Source organism: Pyrus communis, chromosome 9 (genome assembly GCF_041283825.1).
Source record: "Pyrus communis isolate YQ-2024b chromosome 9, ASM4128382v1, whole genome shotgun sequence".
Taxonomy (NCBI): Eukaryota; Viridiplantae; Streptophyta; class Magnoliopsida; order Rosales; family Rosaceae; genus Pyrus; species Pyrus communis.
This window is the reverse complement of record NC_142573.1, coordinates 2,161,400-2,175,053: the sequence shown is the minus strand read 5'-3', so window position 1 is coordinate 2,175,053 and position 13,654 is coordinate 2,161,400. Positions and strand designations below refer to the sequence as shown.

Genomic DNA, 13,654 nt, shown 5'->3' with positions numbered 1-13,654 from the left:
CATGTCATTTAGTTTACAAATTTTGTCTCACTAGCATTATCCTATTGTAAATTTTCTTTTTTTTTTGAATAAACGGTATTATTTACACTAAGGAGAATGAGAAGAAGAGATGAACTTAGCCTCACAATAGACTAGCAATAATATAATTCAAATTCGCCTTTGTCGAGAATCAAATCTAAGACGTCTTACTTACATGTAAAGAGAAATACCACTAAATCGTAGTCGTATCCTATCGTAAACTTTAAAGCTATTCGATTTAATAGTCTATCAGTTTTAGTTGTAGGGACGTCCTTGCTTCGCCCCCTACTCGTGCATGCATACTTTCTGTTGGCAATTTCTTAAACACGTGGAAGCGCATGAGCCAACTCCTCGATACTACACAGGCATGGAGCCGCTGCATGTATTTAGCACAACGCTGCACCAGCATGCTCAATCTCCGAGCCACCCACGCCGTCTTCGTCACCTCCGGCGTCCACCTCAACACCTACGCCGTCAGCAAACTCATCGCCTTCTGCGCATTATTGGACTCCGGCAACCTCCCGTATGCGTCTCTTCTCTTCGAACAAACCCAGACCCCCAATTTTTACATATACAACACTCTCATTAGAGCATATTATCGTAGTTCTGAGCCGCATTTGGCGATGTATTACTTCCATTTGATGTTAAAACAGAGCGGCTTAGAACCCGATAACTATACGTTTAATTTTGTGATACTGGGTTGCGTGAATTGTTCTTGTCTATTTTCGGGGAAGGAAATTCACAGTTAGGTGGTGAAAAATGGGTTGGTTTTGTTGGATGCTCATGTTCAGACTGCGCTTGTTAGATTGTACGCTGAGTGCAAGGTTTTAGATGATGCCCGGAAGCTATTTGATGAAATTCATCAGAGAGATGTTATACAGTGGAATGTTCTTGTGAATGGGTATTTGAAATGTGGGTTGGCTTCCAAAGCTCTGGAGGTTTTCCGGGAGATGTTGGTATGTGGGTTTGAGCCTGATGAATTTTGTGTTGCTACAGGGCTCGCGGCTTGTGCTAATCTGGGGGCTCTTTAGCAAGGGAAGTGGATTCATGAGTACGTTAAAAAGAGGAAAGAGTTGAAGTCAGATGGGTTTGTTGGGACTGTGCTCGTAGATATGTATGCCAAGTGTGGTTGTATTAATTTGGCCGTGGAAGCCTTTGAGAGAATGTCGAAAAGAAATGCAGTCTCGTGGGCAGCCATGATTGGAGGTTTTGCAGCACACGGATATGCAACTGAAGTGTTTCATTGCTTGGATAGAATGCAGGTGGTGGATGGCCTCAGGCCTGATGGGGTGGTCCTTCTTGGAGTGCTAATGGCTTGTACTCATGCAGGTCTCCTCGAGAAGGGCAAGTCTCTGCTCGAAAACATGAAAACTCAATATGGGATTGTGCCAAAACATGAGCATTATAGCTGTGTTATAGACTTGCTCTGCAAGGCAGGTCGGCTAGAAGAAGCACTTCAGCTTATTAGAAGAATGCCCATGAAGCCACTTGCTTCTGTCTGGGGTGCTTTACTGAGTGGGTGCCGAGTCCATAAGAATGTTGATCTTGCAGAGCTTGCTGTTGAAGAACTTCTACAGCTAGAAAATAAGGACAGCGAAGAAGAAGCCGGTGCTTATGTTCAGTTATCAAACATTTATTGGGTGCACGGAGAAGTGAAGATGCAGTTAGGATAAGGAAGATGATCGGTGAACGAGGAACGAATAAGACACCAGGATGCAGTATGATAGAGGTGGGTGGAAAAGTTAATGAGTTTGTTTCAGTAGATGTATCACATTTACACCGAGCACAGATATGTGCTATGCTGGAGCTGATATCTGCTGACTTAATTCAGGATTGAAGGGTCTGCATACCTATTGTTAACACTTCTGGTCCTTCTGGATTGCGAATCGTCAAGGATTATGACTTCTCGTTGCCCGTCGGTACTTGCCATAAATTATTGCTGCTCAAATGTTCTCCTCAAAGTTTCAAGCTTTGTGAGCCTCGCTTGCCACTAGGTTATGTCTGACTAAAAGATGCATGGTTGACTTGATGAGATTGATTGGGAAATATCCTCATCACTCTGAATGAGACAGAAAAGGGTGCGTAAAAAACCGCACAACAACGTCATGTCTAACCTGTTGTGGAACTTGCCTAGTGCTGCTCTGCCAGCAGGCCTGTATAAAGGGCAGGTTAGGGATGGGCATATATCCATTGGTTATGGGTAGCCGCGGTTATCTGTCTATTTAAATTTGACGGTTACGGTATGTAGAACCGTTTAGATAAATAAACGGTTATGGATATAACCGTTTATCCGTGTAATTTAAATGGGTGGTTATGGGTATTACCCACGATTATAAACGGGTATCCATTTAACAGTTTATTTTAATATATGTAAAACTAAAATAAATAAATAAATTAGTTTCTAACTAGGTTTAGTATCCCGCGATATATTTGGTTATAAAATGTCATATAATATATATATATATATATATATTTATGCCTCACTTAAGAGAAAAATATAGTTGATAGAACGGGCTAATGTTTAATATATATGATTGAATGTGCTAAAGTATTAGAGTGTTCGACAGTTTTGTTTTGGAGTCTTTTGGAGCTTTGACTAATTCAAGATAATGATTACCTTAAGTATTTAGAAGCATGTTATTATCAGATGATGCGTACCTATATATATTATCAGAGTTATTAGAGATTGAAGTGAAACAGGAGCCATGTATTATTCTGTTTATTTTCTTCACTAGTAGCAGATAAGAGAAATGAACATAGAGAGGGACAAAAGAGGAAAACATGATTATTACTTTTTGCTTTTCATCTTTTTGTACTACTCATACGATACAAGCATACGTCTCTTTTAATGCATGTAAAAGGCTTACACACCAAAACAATAAAAACCAAACTTCTACTATTTAAAGAATATAATTTTGACTTCTATTCTTCCACTTTCCACCCTTAGCCATATGTGGTTGTTTTCTTTATGTGGGCATTCACACCAATTTCACAACAGAAATCATTACTTGAGTATTTATAGTCTCAACAACTACTAATGTTAGTGAGATACAATTCAAGAATTAATTACAAAAAAACAAAAAGGCACAACTTTGTATTACTTGTAGGGAAAGTAACCCCATTATTTTTCTTAAAAAAGGCACAAGGTACGGAGAAATATCATCACAGTAATTTCTAAGCCTATCTTTTCTCTTTATGCAGCTCCACCCTTCTCTCTCCTTCAGTTAAATTTAGGTCACAACGCATTGTTAAACACGCTCCTGACACTGAACTAAGGAACTGAATGCTTGTTTACTACAAAGTCATTCACAATATTTATCAAGCAATCCAAGTAATCTATAAAACATGGTTTCAATTTCGATATTTTTTCAGCAATGATTGCATGAAACATTCACCAGGAAGCATGAACTCTAATTTTACGTTTTTTTTTTTTTTTTCAAATTATAGATTCAGCTTAAATTTATTGTTCTTATAATTGTGGTGAATTGAATATGTGTGAATAAGAGAAGAAAAAAAATGAGATTTTTCAAACCCTACACGCATAAGAGCCACAACCTGAAGCCGCGTTGCCCAAGCCACCAAGTCGTTCCTGCTCCAAAACTCTAAGGTCTAAAACAAAGCCGTTTTGCATCACCTTTCTACGGGCCTGGGCTGCTTGCAGTCGACCCGCAACCCAATTTGGCATATGCACCAAACCGTCCCACTAGTTTTTTTTTTTTTTTGGCTCGCATGAAATAACAAGCCCATGGGTTAGACCTTATTTTTCATTTTTCCTTCTTAGCCCAATAATTGGGTATATAATCTGTTAACCCATTTACTTCTCATTTATTGCCCAGCAACCCAACAACCACTCTTTTGGGCCTGCAAGCCACGACAGCCCCATATTTTGGGTCGTCACTTATTATTTTCACACATAGGTCCCGCAACTATTCTCGTTCACTACATATGTATATTGTGTTTGTTTGCAAGTATCATGAACCTAAAGTTCGTACTTAAACTCGAACTTGAAGTTTTGAAAATAAGTGCCATAGAAATTCGAAGTTTCATAAAACAATACACCCGTAAAAATCCGGAGTTCTTGTAGGTGATTTGTTAGGATTACATGTAGATGATGCTTTAAAAAACAACTGTAAAATTTAGTTCGTGCAAATTACTTTATTGTCCATAATTTTATTTTGTGATAGAAGACAAAAATGTTTTTTCACCTTCTTATAGTTGACAAAAAGAGTTTAATTAATATGTGGTTTAAATTAACTTATTCCTTACAAATCTGTTGTGTAAATAAATTAACTTGAAATAGGTCCAATTTTATGGAAAGAGATCCTCTCCGGATCCCTTCCACCAAATCAACCAAATCAATCAATCCAGACCCTTGAAATTTGATCCAACGACTACAAACAGGGGGCTCCTTTAAAAGTTATAATAACTTTAGTTGTTGGACTAAATTTCAAGAGTCTTAATTAGGTGATTGGGTGGATTTGGTGGAAGAGATCCAGAAATGATCTATTTCCCAATTTTATGGCCTAACAATTAGATTAGTCCAATTTTTAGTTTTTTTATTTTATTTAGGTCCATGAATAGGACTCCATGTGTTATCACTTTTTGTTGTTAGGTTGATACTTTGCATTGTGATTACTATTTTACTCTACTATAGTTATTCAATGGAAAAAGAAAAAAAAAGGGAAAAAAAAAAAATGATACGATCGGTACTTTGCTAGCTATTCTTCAAGAGGAGAATCGCTAAAAAGATAGCGACTATTATCCAGGAAGGTCGCTATCTTCTTACCGACCCCTCCCTTTTCAATTATTTTTTTATTTTGTTAATGTTTCTTTTATTCTTTTATTTTTCTTACCATAACAACAAACTATTATATCGTGTTTTTCAAAATATATATTTTTTCCGTGCAAAATATATTATATTTCATTTTTAAACACTTGTAATTAATGATTTAAAACCTAAATTTAAAAATATTTTTCTATATTCACACTTTAAGAATCAATAAAAAATAGTTTTTGGACCTAATAATCGGTAGGATCATATCCAAAGGTTTTGCAATATTTTCCTTAACTCCAGCGCAAAATATTTCTTAAAGCTAAAAATTTCAATTTTTTTTCACAAAAACTATGTGCTATAAGCCAAAGTTAGAGTCATTCTATTCGCACCACATATTTCCTAAAATTAATTTAGGACATTTCCAAAATTTCGAACACCTATAAATCTCTTGGGGGACCTCGCTATTAGTTATATTATTTTTCTATTTTTTTTTTCAACTCAGGTACCCTATTAGTCGGCATAAACCCAGATTTCAGTTGATCTTTTACAATCTAAACTACCTATCATATAAGTACTTTTACAGTCTAAACTACATGTCATATAAGTACTTGTACAAGCTAAACTATCTATCATTGTGACATCCCACATCGCACAGAGGAATGATCCTTATATGTATATTCTCATCCCTACCTAGCACGAGGCCTTTTGGGAGCTCACTGGCTTCGGGTTCCATGGGAACTCCGAAGTTAAGCGAGTAGCGCGCGAGAGCACTCCCAGGATGGGTGACTTATCGGGAAGTTCTTGTGTGAGTTCCCAGAAACAAAACCGTGAGGGTGTGTTGGGGCCCAAAGCGGACAATATCATGCTACGGTGGTGGAGCGGGCCCGGGAAGTGATCCGCCCCAGACTGGGATGTGACAATCATATTATAATATTAGTCGGCATAAACTTATATTTCAACTGATCTTTTATAATCTAAACTACCTATTATATAAGTACTTTTACAGTCTGAACTACCTGCCATATAAGTATTTGTACAAGCTAAACTACCTATTGTATTGTAACTACCTATCATGGTGGAATAAGTAATTTTACATGATTCTAACAGTAAGATGTAGTCCTCCATCTTGGTAATGTTAAAAGCCCCCGAAGCTAACACAATCAATGTCAAAAGCCTCTTTGAGTAATTACTTACATAAGACAATCAATGTATAATGCTTGCGAATCATGTAACAAATACCAGCAAAAATGAAGCTTACTGTTGTAAACGACTCAACGAAAACATGTAAAATTACTTGTAGTTCTCATAGCTTCATGCGAATTCAAATTCAAATTTGGATACTAATCTTCAAGAATGGCGAAAATTCAAAACAGGAGTCAGATTGAGTTTTTAATGAAATGACGAGATTTGATGAGTAACTTTTTTTTTTTTTTTAATACAATGATATATTTTACACTAAAAAATATGAGAGTTTTTTTTATAAAATGATAAGATTTGAAGTGTAACCTAAAGTTCTATGTTAATTTTGGAAGAGTCATGATAAAACATTCAACGATAGTTGGTGCAATTTTGTTTTCAAATTATGTACACTTTAATTGCTCTACTTATTAGACCCTACCTATGACTGTGCAATACATTAGACTCATATCAAAACATACGGATCAGGATCTTCTCCTGAGTAAAGGGTGAGGATCTTCCTGACCAAGCCCATCGGGCTGTTGAAATTTTATCCAACTACTACAAACAAGGGGCCCCTCTAAAGTTATAATAATTGTAGCCGTTGGATAAAATTTCAACGGCCCGATGGGCTTGGTCAGGAGGATCCTCAGGCCTAAGGTCTTATGGACCGAAACATGGCCCAGTTTTAAAGGTCAGGCCTAATTTGTCCCATATTAAAAAATATATTAATGAATTAAGACTTTTAACTAAAATGATAAAATAATGAGAAATTTTACGTTTAATTCTTGACAATATCGGCTTAGCCCGGCCATATTGACTATTATAGTAAAAAAATTTAAGGCTAGGTAAGGCTAAGACCATTACTATTTGGCCCGAGTTGGCTTGAGTTAACCCACATGTCTATAGTTAACCAAGATGACAAAAATATCATAAAATTTTTGTTCTAGTTGTTGAGTACTACTAGTAGTAGATCTACATCTTGCTCACCACTCCAAGTAATTTAACCAAACCAATGACCCTAGCATCCTTTTTTCATTATAATATTGTTGACCCTAAAAACTACCAAGCTTAGGTGGTGCGCAGACCAAGTAATTAATAAATTAACTACATCATTCGGTTATGTGCGAGGTGTGCCAACTAGTCGTCCGAGCTTGGCCGGGGAGTAAAATATGTTGATGTGGCGTTGAGCGCACTGCTGACTTCTTAATCTTGCGACTGCGGCCGAGGAAGGAACGCGTCTCGGCCTTCGGGTTCTAGAGCCTGAAGACAAGGCTGCTAGTTCTGCGAAGTTCAATATCAAATTCGGCTTTCAATGTGCTGAATATAGTAACCTATAACACCTCACTTTACCGAGAAAGCTGATTAGATGACATCTACCAACAATGACTCGAAAATCTTTGTCGACCGAGACTTGGATAGGTAATCAGTCGGCCAAGAAGTAGTGTTGTTTATCCAAACTGAAGGTGCTCATTGATCGGCTGATTCTACGGCTCTAGTGTTGTTTATCCAAACTGAAGATGTCACCGGTTGTCTTCACAATGTTGTTTATCCAAACTGAAGATGTGTCGGCAAGACAACGAAAATAAAAATCTCAAAGTTGTTGAGAGGTTTCGCGTAGAGCAAGAGTTTGCGTAGAGCAGTATGTATGTTGAATTGGAGAGGTTTTGAACATTGCAGAATGCCTTGTATTTATAGAAAACTTGCTTGATGTGTTGTACCATCGTAGGATCTGACTCGTGGAATACTATGTTGATGCCAGACGTATCAAAGCACTGACCTTCTCCCGTACGTTGCTAATCCGCATGTATTTGAAATTATCCTTGAGATAATTCTCATGTACAGGTGCATTTAATCTTCCACGTGGAAGCCATAGAATGCTCCCTTATTGTTTGTCTTATAAGTGCCAACCCATTGCAGCAAAAAATGTAATCATTATCTTCCATCACCTTGCCATTTTACCAAAAATGTAATCATTATCCTCCATTATTCGTGCATGCATTCTTCATTATCTGATTGGTCTTTGAACTTGATGATCATCTTGCCATACTCTTACTCCATTCAAGATAGTTATGCTATCGTTTTACGAAATTGCATCAGATTTAAACCACACGGCATGGTATCAAATCACCACAACTTTATTACCCAACTGTGCTCTAGATAATTAAATATATTATTAAGAGACAATTATTATGATAAAAATCATAATATTATTGTTCAATAATAATTGAAAATCATTTCAACCACTTTGTCGTTCAACGGTCTAAAATCCTGCTTATTTAACGGTCTCGATTACTCGAACCAATGATGTAAAATCGGGTCCAAACAAATACTAAGGCTATTATAGGTAATTTCATATGCCGTCACCATTTATGTGCGAAAGTATACCCAACTCAAAGGCTCTTCCAACGTCCTCTCAGAATTTCTAAGTGACCATAGTGAGAATGTCACATATGGAGGAGGAAAGAAGTGGAGGCAGTGGCATTGACCTCTCCAAGATCAGCCTTAGGCCGTTGGAGATTTCCAACGTTGACGATTTCATGGTGTGGGTTTCCGATTAGAAAGTGCCTCGCTTGTGCACATGAGAAGATTATGACAACAAAGAAAAAGGTCTAGACTATATCAAGAATATCGATACAAAACATCCTTGGTTCAAGGCAATTTGCCTTGACAACAGACCAATTAGTGTCATTTTCGCGACCCTCAATTTGGGCAATGACTGGTGTACAGGTGAACTTGGCTATATTCAAAGAGTGGACACATTTGGAGAGACTTGAATCGCTTATTGACATGGAAAATGTGGGGTCTCAGAGTGCTTGAAAAGGTAGGGTTTATGAGAGAAGGTATGCTGAGAAAGTATTTTATTCCTCCTATTTGTACATATATATGCTTAATACTCCTCATACTGCCTTTAGATTAAATAATGTACTCCATGCTCCTATGATGAAATTCAATCTTCTTGCTGCCTATCATATTTTAAAGAAAAAGTTAGTATCCGGTCCCTAATTACTAGTGTTCATTGACTGAAATCTTATTAGTTTTCAAAATTTGATCCAAGTCTCTAGCATTAATGTAATAATGAATTTACATGTCAGTTACATATTTTTTTTTTAAAATAAAAATTAATAATTGATTTAGGATTTTAATACTCACACCTTTATTAAACTCCTAACTAATTTTCAATTCAAAACATTTCCAAAATAAATAAAAAATTAGAATAAGTTTGTATCCATTAGCTTTTTATAAATTGTTTCATTAAAATATTATGTTATTTTATCATTTAATTTATATAATTTAGTTTAAAATTTTGATTTTCCTCAAATTATCCTATATATATAGACCTAGGGTATCTGTATTTGCTGACCCATGGGAAATTAGATTTTGATACATATACATGTTTTCGTTGAAGGAGAAGGATTCTCTCCTCTCCTAATCTTTCTCATATTTTCTTCCCTCCTAATTTGAACAGTTACGGTTTAGCCATATCAACATCTTATATTGATTTTTTTATAAAGACAAAAGACAAAAAACAATATGTGAGCGTAGGGAAGGGAAGGAGATGAGAATAAGAGGGGAGAGAATCCTACTCCATTATTAATTACTTTTTTGGCGAACTTTTGTATTATGATATTATTGTATGGATTTGGATCATCTCCTAGTAGAGAGTTCGTGTCCTCCTCATCAAATAACACGGGCCTTTGGATTTTGATCCAACGGTTACAAATAGGGAGTTCTTCTAAAAGTTACAATAATTGTAACCGTTGGATCAAAATTCAATAACCCGTATTATTTGATGAGTAGGACTCGGACCCTCTGCTCGGATCCAAATCCTTATTGTATTAGGTACTCAATCAAATCAAGTGTCTTATTAATTACTTTTTTGGCAAACTTTTGTATTATGATATTATTGTATTGCACAAGGATTGTTTGTCCTCCCGTGCTCTCATGTTTTGTGTGGTCACAGTTAAGTTACGTCAACATTTTATATTGTTTTTTTATAGAGATAATAAGACAAAAATAAATAGTAATATCAAATGTTGACATGGCTTAACCGTGACCACACAAACAGAAGAGCACTGGAGGGCACCGAAAGTGAAAAGACAGCCAATCTTTGTCCTATTGTATTAGGTACTCAATCAAATCATGTGTATTATTAATTACTTTTTTCAGGGAGAATGATCTACTATTGTGTTGCTAATGAGAAAGGAGACGTTGAGGATTCATCGGAAGAGTTTTCCTTCCCATTCAAGGGTAGTGAGGTAGAAGGGTTGAAGCAAAAGTTGAAGGAAGAAGCCGGATTGGAGGAAATTGTTGTGTGTTCACGCAATCTCTGATTGGAAAACTTTATCCCCTTCGCTTTCATCTTCCGCCAAACAACCACTATATGCATATCGTTGTTGCTCCGTCATCGTCCAAAGGTTAGAATTGTTACAAAGGGTTATCATGTTTTCGTCTTGGTAATTCTAAAATGTTTGATGTCTGATTCGAAAAAACTTACTGGAACAAAAGTATTTCGTACCAAATTTGTCAATCACATTGTTAAACACCTCTATCACAGATGTGCAATTTACACAGAACCAACCTATATAAGTGCGTTTCACCTCTGTGAGAGACGTGATCGGTGAATGTGATACATGCGTGTTTCTTAGGGGATACATATATAACGAAAATGTATGTTTATTCCTTGTTTCGTTTTATACTTGTGGTTTAACTATGATTGTCTTCCGCCCTTCAGCAGGAAGTGAGTCTTGACTGATTTGTAAAACCTGTTTAACAACATCAGATACGTTCTTGTTCATATTCTGTACATTCAGCTCCAAACCTGCTCAAATTTGCGAGTATAGACAGGAAAGGAAGTAGCACATCGTGCAGAAGAAGCAAGGAAACCCCTTCGCTTACAGAGGCAGATTGTCTTCCTGTTACCGTGTCTTTCTTATCCTCTCCTATTAATGCGATTACGGTTAAACCATATCAACATTTTATATTTTTATTACTTTTTATCTTATTATTTCTATAAAAAAATTAATATAAAATATTAATATGATTTAACCGTGATTGCACAAATAAAAAAAGATGAAAATAACACGGTAACAAAAATGCAGACAATCTGCCTCCATTGATAATACACCTGATTTGATTGAGTACCTAATACAATAATCTCATAATACAAAAGTTCACCAAAAAAGTAATTAATAACACACCTGATTTGATTGGAGCTCCAGAGCTCTAGATTGATCAAAATCCATTGGGTTCTGCCACATTCCACGTATCTTAAGTCTTTTTCAAAAATTATTTAATGCGTACGAAGTATGGATCGAAGCATTTCGTGTCATAACAAGTGAAAATTATAAATAAATAAAAAATTCATCAATTTATATTATAAAACGTTAAAACTCACATTAAGAAGTTGACAATTCAAAACAACCCAATACAAATAATAATATTTACAATTATCTCGACTTGTTATTAATACATTAACGATAATATTGATAAAAACATATAATATAATTGAATTTCCGACGTATTTTAATATGTTATCAATTCAAAACCATGCCAAGGTGAAGCTCATCGGCACTCCTCCTGTATATTCAATTTTACAGTACGTCACTGCAACCGTTTGCTACGGAGAAGCAAAACATGGTAAGGTGGGATGACGTGGCATGAGTCAATTAGAAAGAGCGTGAATTGACGATTTCATCCCTGGATTTAATCGGAGTCAAAAGGTCCTTGAACTATTTTCCTCTATACTTCAAGGTACCGTTTGTTACGTGGGACAGGACGGAACGGAGTGGAACGAGGCGTTTCGTCTCATGTTTGGTGCACCTAAAACTGGTGGATCGCATTGTTTCACGGGACAAGTTTTGGGTGAATTTTCGTTCCACCTCATCCCCTGGAACGACTCGTTCCACATCCGTAGAATACAAAATTATAACATTTTAAGACAAAAATGCCCCTCTCCTATTGTTTATTTCCTTAGATCTCAACCTCTTCGTCTCCTTTTTCTTCTTCCTCCCTTCCATCCGAGCCCTAGTTTTCCACGACATCTCTCAATATTCAAAAAATGGGGAAGCCATCCAAAGGCAAGAAATTTGAGAATTTGGGGAAGGGAATGGTCATCCCCATACAAATCGCCTTCATCGTCGACCGATACCTCTGCGACAACTACTTGGTAACCCGCTCTCTTTTCAGAACCGAAGCTTCGTCCCTTATTGCCAAATTGGCGATTCGAGAGGTACCCACTTGATTTTTCCCGATGATTTGTTTGAAATCGATCTGAAAGATTTCTTATTTGTCTGATTTGGGATTTGGGTTTTTCTGTTTTTTGCAGGCTCCGAAGAGTTTGCTGAGCATGATGAACACTTACAATGCTGGCGGAAGCCCCGCAATCTCCGCACCTCCGGCTGTGGCTCTGAAGTCGATGCTTATGGCTACTCTGTCTCACTCGTCTAATGGATTCGCTACAAGTACAATCCTAAGCCTCCCTGTCTGGTTGTTTGCTTTTTGTTTGCAAAAATTGCCTGAATGAATTGAGAAATCTTGTGGAAGTTGCATGTTTAGTGAGCTTATATGCTTCAACTTGAACTCGTAGACTTTACATTTTTTTGCCTTAACTAGTTATTTGAACCATTGATGGCTACAATATACAATTGCAGGTAATATCTTATTGTTTTTGTTTGTGTTTGAGAAATTTGTTGCATTCATTGAGAATATAATGAAAGTTGTATGTGACTTTTGAGAGCTTAGATGCTTCAACTATCTGACTGTTTATGGGAATGACTATTAGGCTGACATGGTGCTGGACTTCCTGCAGAAGATTTCAAATTGTGTTAACAACTCAACAACTTAAGAGTTGCTGTATCATTAGATAACACATGGTGCACTGTTATTTTATTAGCTCGAATGATAGGAATTGTATTCTTTAGCATTACACAGTGGGTTTAGTATGGATGTTGAAGTGATTGATGTCGAAGGAATGGTGCATTGTGGAATGGCGGATAAATGATTGGCTTTAATCATTATACAATGCTCGTGCTCAATAGGTACATGTGTATTTCTGGGATTCCTTTTTTGATGCTATATCTCCCGATCAAAAGTACGATGGCTCCTTTTTTGAAGGCTATGTGAATTAACATACCACATTACCATTGTGCTTTAGGCAATATGAAAGAGCTTTGGAGAACTGGTTTGAAAGGGAAATGGAACCAGACTTTTCTGATTGTGATTTGTGTAGTTTTTCTGTTTTATTATTACTTACCAATGCTCTTTGCTTTTCGTTTTATAGGTCTCCATGTATGTTGTTGCATCACATTAGGTCTGTTGGGATTGTAAGGATATTAGTTAGTTGGTTAGTAGCTTATGAGTGAAGCAAAGAATACTTGTATAAATAACAAAAACCTTTCTCTCTCTATAATTCATTCACTGTTCAAGGAATACAATCTTTAGTCATTCACTTTCTCTCTCTAAATTATCTGCCATTGTTTTTTCGTCTTGCTTTTTCTGCAATCTCCAAAAGCTAATCATGGTATTGTTATGTGTTCAAATATGAACAAATTCGAAAAAAAAATGTCTCGTCCCCTCCCACGCATAAACATTGTACCAAACAACAGATAGAACAGGGGTAAGTTAGTCATTCAATCTTTTGGTTTCGTTCCGTCTAACGCGTACCAAACACAAAACGAAACAACC

At 36.5% G+C, this 13,654-nt stretch overlaps 1 protein-coding gene and 1 pseudogene across 1 annotated transcript; both read left to right on the top strand.

Moving 5' to 3' along the window:
- The first annotated feature begins 295 nt into the window (after positions 1-295).
- On the top strand, positions 296-2,426 carry LOC148694015 (pentatricopeptide repeat-containing protein At3g28660 pseudogene; annotated as a pseudogene).
- Positions 2,427-10,147: 7,721 nt separating this feature from the next.
- Positions 10,148-13,418, top strand: LOC148694014 (uncharacterized). The gene is made up of 3 exons (XM_088699619.1): positions 10,148-10,386; positions 11,569-12,200; positions 12,297-13,418. Exons 2-3 carry the CDS (start codon positions 12,030-12,032, stop codon positions 12,492-12,494), a joined length of 369 nt encoding a protein of 122 aa, XP_088555745.1. The 5' UTR covers positions 10,148-10,386; positions 11,569-12,029; the 3' UTR covers positions 12,495-13,418.
- Positions 13,419-13,654: the final 236 nt, after the last annotated feature.

Excerpts from the sequence above, each read along its gene's own strand:
- LOC148694014 (XM_088699619.1), top strand. The coding sequence starts at position 12,030 with ATGGGGAAGCCATCCAAAGGCAAGAAATTTGAGAATTTGGGGAAGGGA. Across the intron at positions 12,201-12,296 it reads CCAAATTGGCGATTCGAGAG|GCTCCGAAGAGTTTGCTGAG; the intron begins GTACCCACTTGA and ends TGTTTTTTGCAG.